Source organism: Cebus imitator, unplaced genomic scaffold (genome assembly GCF_001604975.1).
Source record: "Cebus imitator isolate Cc_AM_T3 unplaced genomic scaffold, Cebus_imitator-1.0 Scaffold76, whole genome shotgun sequence".
In the NCBI taxonomy this organism is placed as follows: Eukaryota; Metazoa; Chordata; class Mammalia; order Primates; family Cebidae; genus Cebus; species Cebus imitator.
Genome location: NW_016107391.1, coordinates 2020258 through 2027407, shown reverse-complemented (window position 1 = coordinate 2027407; position 7150 = coordinate 2020258). Strand labels below are relative to the sequence as shown.

Sequence of the window (7150 nt, the reverse complement as noted above, 5' to 3'; positions counted from 1 at the left end):
AAGAGCGAAACTCCTTCTAAAAAAAAAAAAAAAAAAGCCCTTAAAGACAAAACTGTGTTTGCATTTATGAATGAATCATACAGTTTTCCATTACATTTACTCAGTGAGAAAACTAGCTCAATTTGATTAGCTAGATCAAATAGAAGTTCGAACAACCCTGTGTGACAACCAAAGAGTATCATGCTCCTATCAAGTTGCCTGGACAATTCACCATCATTCTATAATTCAATAGCCTTTTAAATATGTATATTCTCTGACCAGGCATTTCCATGTCTAGTAATTTACACTAAGGAAACGGTTGAAGACCTGTGTAAAATAAATTTCAGTGAATGAAAAAAACTATAAACAGTGACCAAAGATAGGTTACTTAAATTAAGCCATACAATTATATGCCACGTAGACATTAAAAATATTTTATATAGAAGACATTAACATGTGTAAAGCACATTATAAAATAGAAATATGAACCCATTGCATTATTTATCTAGTGTGCTTTTATATATACATGTGCACAATACATACATATGCAAATGTATGAATGCACACGCCTGAGAACAAGATACACAGGGACATGCGCAAAAGTATGTGCCAGCATGATCAGGGGCTCATGAAACTACACACGCATGTACCAAGATATGTCTGTATATGCATATATGGGTACATAAGAGAATACACACCCATGTGTATATAACTGCTAAGGCATACACCTATATTTGGACTGTGAGCCTGTGTTTTAAGTAGGTGAGTGTGTGTATATCCTTGTAATCACTACTTAGCAGCTTGTGACCTTGAGCAAGTTACTGAGCCACTCTGAGTCTTTGACAATGAGAACAAACCCTAGTTCATAAGGGTTTTGTATGGATTAAATGAAAAAATGGATGTAAATTACTTAGTACTATGACTGTTGCATAAAAAAATCCATATTAGCGTTCCTTCATTCCTTATCTATACACATGTATACTGATCTAGGACTATGTATATTTACATAGCTATAAACTCACGAGAATGTACACTAAAATATTACCTTTGGTGATTTACTTGGTTTTTGTTTAGGGAGGGTTTTGCAGTTTTTTGGCTTTCATCTTTTACAATTTTTCTCAGAAGATTTTTTTCGTTTTTTTGACACTTCAATTCTGCATAATTTAAAAATATTAAATGCCACACTAAGGAATACATGATTTTGATACTCCCGCAAATTTTCTGTATTCTAGCTGTATATCAGCATTACCTAATAGCTCAAGAAGATGGCAGTACAAAGAAAAACCACAGCTCTTTTGCTTGTTAGCCTTATCCAAGTCAGGATGAAAAGGATGAAATCAGATCTCAGTATACAGTAGGGGTGATTTGCAAAAACGGGTGGTTTGCAAATACTGTGGTGACAGTTAAGTGACATGTGTTATTCCCATCTTATTAAAGCAGTAAGGAACCCACAGGCTGCCCAAGGTCATACAAAAAAGCATGTGCTAGATCCATGTGCTCTGAAGAGACCTAAGGATTAACTGCATTGCCACAATTTGGGATATGTTTATGAAACCAAAAAGCGAGATTCTTATCTAGTCATTTTGGGAGTCCAAGCCTGAGTGGGGGCGGATTGCAACACATGGTTGATGATAGCAAAACAAACCCGGCTGCACCAGGGTTAATCTACGTTGTAATCGTACTGGCTTTCCTTATTTCTAAAATATAAAATAGTAGATAGTCTAAGAGAGAGCATTTTATTTCATAAGAGCAGGGTTGACATCTGTATGCACCGAAAGCATTTGAAACATGACAAACACAAGCCGTTATTTGCGGTTCCAATCAACATCAGCTTACCACCTGGCTCAATTACCACAATTACAACGTTTGTTACATTAATAAGACTTTTAAAAGCCATGCAGAAGGTCTCTAAATTTCCTGGGGGAACTAAGCTACAGACGGGGAGTGAAACAAGCAGCTCTTTTCCCTGGGGCCTCAATTTATAAATCAGACCCGAGAAAACGATCCAATTATTCCCTATACATTTCCTCCCCAGCTATGCCATCAAATCTCTTAAAACGTCATTTCCAAGCATTTAAAATACACCCGGCACACGCCCTGCAGACTTCACCGTAGCTCTCCCTTTTGGGGCATCACCACAGCCAAACATCGCCTCTTCCAAATCTACCGCAAACTGCGGGCTTGTCTCTCGCTTCATATTCTGACTTTGTCTTAAAACGGAGGCGAGGGGGATGGGTTTCGACAAACTAGGCTCCGAAACCCTGAGCAATAGCATCTCGCTGTGAGGAGCTATCGGCAGCAGCAGAGATTTTAATCTTTTCTCTCCACCCAGTTTCCGTTTTATGCTTTTTTTTTCTTTTTTTCCAATGACATCAAACCAAAGGTGGAAAAACGAATGCCTCAGATCGATGCCGCCTTTGGGTCGCAGGTTCTGACTCAGGGACCCGCCCGCCCTGGGAAATGCGGGAAACTAGGCCGAGAGGAAGGCTTTCCAATGCCCGAGTCCCACCCGGGCCCGCGGCGGCTGCGAATCCGAGCCCGGGGCCCGACCCGCCCGTCCAGGCCCAGCGCGGCCTGCCAAGCCCCGGCGTCGAGTTGGCCGCGGGCGGGCCAGAGAGGCCTGAGGCGGCCAGCGGAAAGGGCAGAGCCGGGGGCCGGAGTCCGGGGCTGGGGGTTGGGGGCGGGAGTCGGGCGCCGCTTACCTGCTGGTACCTGCTGCCGCAGGCCGGCTCGACCGCCGCTAGCGCCGCCAACGCCAACGCCATGGCGCAGCGGGCAGCAGGGAAGGAGAGCGAGCGAGCGAGCTAGCTGAAGGGGCGCGGCCGCTGAGGCCTGGGAGCGCTGGGAGGCCGGGGTGGGGTCGCGCCTTTGGGTGGGTCTCGATGGCCGCCGCCGCTCCCGAGCGAGACGCTCTCCTCAGGCCGTAAGCTCCACCGCCTCCGAGGCTCCGACGCTGCCCCTCGGGAAGAGGCGGGGACGACGACGGCGACGCTGCGCCGCCGCCCCGCCCCCGACTCGCACCGCCCAGCCCGGCCGGCCTAGCCCTGCGCCGCTGCCCCGCCGTGCCCCGGCCCGGGTAATTGCTCCAACGACGTGAGCCTCTGAGCCTCAAGTGTTGTATTCGATTCCACTGAAAACTAACTACTAACAGGCCAGCCCAAAGACAGGGCGACGCTGCTGATGTCAGCTCGTGCCAAGCACTGAGCTTCACCTACGTGCCCTTACCCAGCTTTGAACACGACCGCCCTGACGCAGGGACCACAGCCCCATTCTCTAGGTGTTGGCAACAAGAGAGGTTGACAATCTTCACAGCAGTGACCTGATCCCTGGTGTCTGGACGCAGAATCGTGGTTCTTAGTCACTCCCTTCTTTTATCTGCCGTACTCGTAAACCAGAGGTCAGCCAGCAACAGGGAGGGGGCCAAATTTGGTCTGTCACCGTGACTGTGAAAAGTATATGAAATTCAAGTTTCAGTGTCCATAAATAAAGTTTTATTGGAACACAGCAGCACCCATTTGTTTAATATGGCCTGTAAACCCTAGAATACTTGCTATCTGACGTTTTACATGAAAAGTTTGCTAACCCTAAATCCTTGAGAACTCCTTGGATCTCAAATCCTACTTAGGGTGGGTGACTATACTAGCACCCTCATGTTTATACAGTCCACTAGTATTTTAACAGTTTCATCTGAGGATACAGAAACTGTATTTTCTGAAAAAGCTCCCTGAGCAGGCGACATGGAAGTCAACGCTTGAAGGGTTTGGCCATGCTACAAGCTTTCCCGGCCACAGGAACAGGTGCAAAGGTGGGTCCAAAGAGAGATTGCCTTGTGGAAGAACAGGAAAGAGGTTGGCGTTGCTGCCAAATAGGAGATACAATTATCGGTGTTTCACAGATGAGGAAGTTAAGCCCAAAGAAGTTAAATATCTTACCCAATGACACAGAGCAAAGAAGTTAAATATCTCCCCCAATGACACTAAGGGGTGAAGCTGGAATGCAACTCCATTAAGCCAGCTTTCTTAACCAGTCTTGCACAACTAGATTATAAGCTCTGTGAAGACAAGAGTATTTGTCTTTTAAATCTTATTACTTCCCAATCACATTTAGCACAGTATAGCTATATAGCAGGCTTGCAAGGTCTGTTTCTTTCACACCCAGCCATCTGCAATTGCTTCTACCCATATGCCCTTTAGAGGAAAAAAAATCTTCCATCTCTGAAGCTTGTTGCAATTCCCATTTCTTCTTCATTGTCTTTCCAAGTTGGCAGCGTAGAGGTTGTATTAATATGATTATTGTCTTAGCTTCTAATTTTGAACTTTAGTTAACTATGTATTTTAAAAGAGGGTTGTGTTTTCAAACACACTGTGAGGTTTCTGCATATATGAGAAAATTATAATCAATAAAAACTCTAGATGTTTACCATCTTCACTTTGAGTTCTCTCTCAGTATCCAAACTCCTCCATATCTGTCACTATTTCCAAGTATTAGTCTCCCATATTAACATGCTGGGAGAGTGAACAAATCCAGCAACATTCCAAGCTCTGAAGTCTATTTAGAGACTCCTTACTCTGTCCCTCAGTTGTTGTCTTCGATCCAGAAAAACAACCTTTAAATGTCATCAGGTACAGTGAATCAAACATAATGTCCTGCCATGTAGTCTTGTATAAAGGGTGCAAAAATCTAATTTGAAATTAAAAAAAAATCTCAGCAGTGGAAAGTAGAAATCCAGACTTCTTTGTTCAGATTGTCTAAATTGACGTGTAAGAAAGAATAAAAAAGAATTTGTCGTCTGGGTACAATGGCTCACATCTGTAATCCCAGCACTTTAAGAGGCTGGGACTTGAGGATCACTTGAACCCAGGAGTTTGAGACCAACCTGGGCAACATAGTGAGATGCAATCTTTAAAAAAAAAAAAAAATTTGTCGGCCTGCCACATATGACTATTGTATCAACAACTGCAGTCTTTATGCATGTCTGCAGTGCTGTGGCTTTTGTGAAAAAGATGTTGCCACCCTCCTATTTCCTAAATTACCTTCTCCCTCAATATCTATACACTCCCTGCATGTGGACACAAATATTTATCATAATATAAATAACAGACCTTATCATTGAAATATTTCCCATTAAAAGTAAAAGAAAATTGATCTCCAACTTCCAATCTCCTTTTCCTATGTCCTCAACCAAAATGTTCTGTAGTCACGGTAAAGATTTTGGTCTTTTTTTCTTGAGTTCCCCAAAGCCTCTAATAAGTAAATTGAGATTATTTGCCTTGATTCGATGGGTGGATACATTGGAGAATTGACAAATTGAGTCACTGCTATATTAGGCCTCCAGCTGGCAGGCAACTTGTACAATGAAGGGGGAAAACTGAATTTCTGGCTCACAGATCCATGCCTGGTACAAGCCAAGCAGACAGAGAAGATAATCCAAGACCATAAAAAGTGTGCTCTTTGGCTTCATCTTGAGATGTTGTCGAGAGAGTTTCCACAAAGAAAGTTATTAATTTCAGATTGCTGCACATAGAAACTTATTTCCCCACGGAATAACAGTAATACTTTCCATGTGCAGTACTTTGTATGTAAATTGCTGACTCTGAATAATCCCTCCTGAGAGAGAAGAGAAACATGGACAAGTATGAGCATAGCTCATGTCCCTATCCCTTTCCCCACACAATACAGATACAAATCTCCAGGATAAATGTGGCCTTCTGTCTTTCATAGCCACATGAGGCTTGACCTAGGCAGTGCAGAGCTCAGTAAGTAACCAAAAGGCTTTTGTTAAATGTGTTAAATTCAGACTAAAGCCTCGTTAGTCTAATACCTCACTTGAAGCCCTGAACTTCTCCAGCTAATCTTTAAAGGGCTCCAATTAAACTATGAAGTTTAATTTCTACTGACTTACTACTTCTTTTAATTCTTACTACATTACCATAAGATCCATTAAGAGCAAAAGGTAATATCTTCATATTACAAATAAAGAAATTATCCACTGATAATTACTACTGTTATAGAGCACTTCCAGAATCTTGGACCCAATGGTACATCATCTGCTTAATCTTCATAACAAACCCATTCTGCAGATGAAGAGACTCAGGAAATTTACATAACCTACTCAGCTTTGTGAGTGTGGAGTCGAAACACAAACAGATTTGTCGGGCTCTAAAATGTGAGCGCTGCTTTGGGTATGGAGAGAAATACAGGACATAAAAAGACAAGAGATAGAATTTCTCCATCATGAGTCTTCATGATGAAATACAGATGATATTCAAGACATTTTTAAAATATAAAACTTACAAGTTAATTACAACCATGTTGAGCTAGATTAATGCTGAAAGATATGAAGAGAATTATGTTGCAAGGTGGGCTACTCAGGTAAGGATTGGGAAGAAAGGGTTTTGAATGAGAAAAGGGCTTTGTTGGCTGGGTGCAGTGGCTCACGCCTGTAATCCCAGCACTTTCAGAGGCCGAGGTAGGCAAATCACCTGAGGTCGGGAGTTCAAGACCAGCCTGACCAACATGGAGAAACCCCGTCTCTACTAAAAATACAAAATTAGTCAGGTGTGGTGGGGCATGCCTGTAATCCCAGCTACCTGGGTGGCTGAGGCAGGAGAATCGCTTGAACCCAGGAGGTGGTGAGCAGAGATCGAGCCACTGCACTCCAGCCTGGGCAACAAGAGCAAAACTCCATCTCAAAAAAAAAAAAAAAAGAAGGAGAAGAAGAAGAATCTCAAATTAATAACCTAATTTTATACTCTAAGGAACTAGAAAAATAAGAGCAAACTAAACCCAACACCAGTAGAAGAAAGGAAATAATAAAGATTAGATGGAGATAAATGAAATAGAAAAACAACAGAGAAAATCAATGGAACCAAAAATTGGATTTTTGAAAAGAACAAAAATTGGTGAACCCTTAGAATAGCCAAGTGAAAAAATAAGACTCTAATTGTTCACCAAGAAAGAAAGTGAAGGCTGGGTGCAATGGTTCACATCTGCAATCCCAGCACTTTAGGAAGCTGAGGCAGGAGAATCAACTGAGGCCAGGAGATTGAGACCAGCCTAGGCTATATAGTGAGACTTGTTTCCACTATATATATATATTTAAATTGGTTGGGAGGCCAGGTACAGTGGCTCATGCCTGTAATCCCAGCACTTTGGGAGGCTGAGGTGGGCA

General features: G+C 42.8%; 1 protein-coding gene across 1 annotated transcript in view; it reads right to left on the bottom strand.

The window, feature by feature from the left end:
• NDFIP1 (Nedd4 family interacting protein 1) overlaps positions 1-3195 on the bottom strand; it is a 50352-nt gene extending 47157 nt beyond the window's left edge. The window contains exons 1-2 of the mRNA XM_017532148.2: positions 2489-3195; positions 2090-2268 (exon numbers count right to left, since the gene is read on the bottom strand). Coding sequence (XP_017387637.1) covers positions 2090-2268; positions 2489-2744 — 435 coding nt within the window. The 5' untranslated portion in view covers positions 2745-3195. The remainder of the gene's footprint in view (positions 1-2089; positions 2269-2488) is intronic.
• Positions 3196-7150: the final 3955 nt, after the last annotated feature.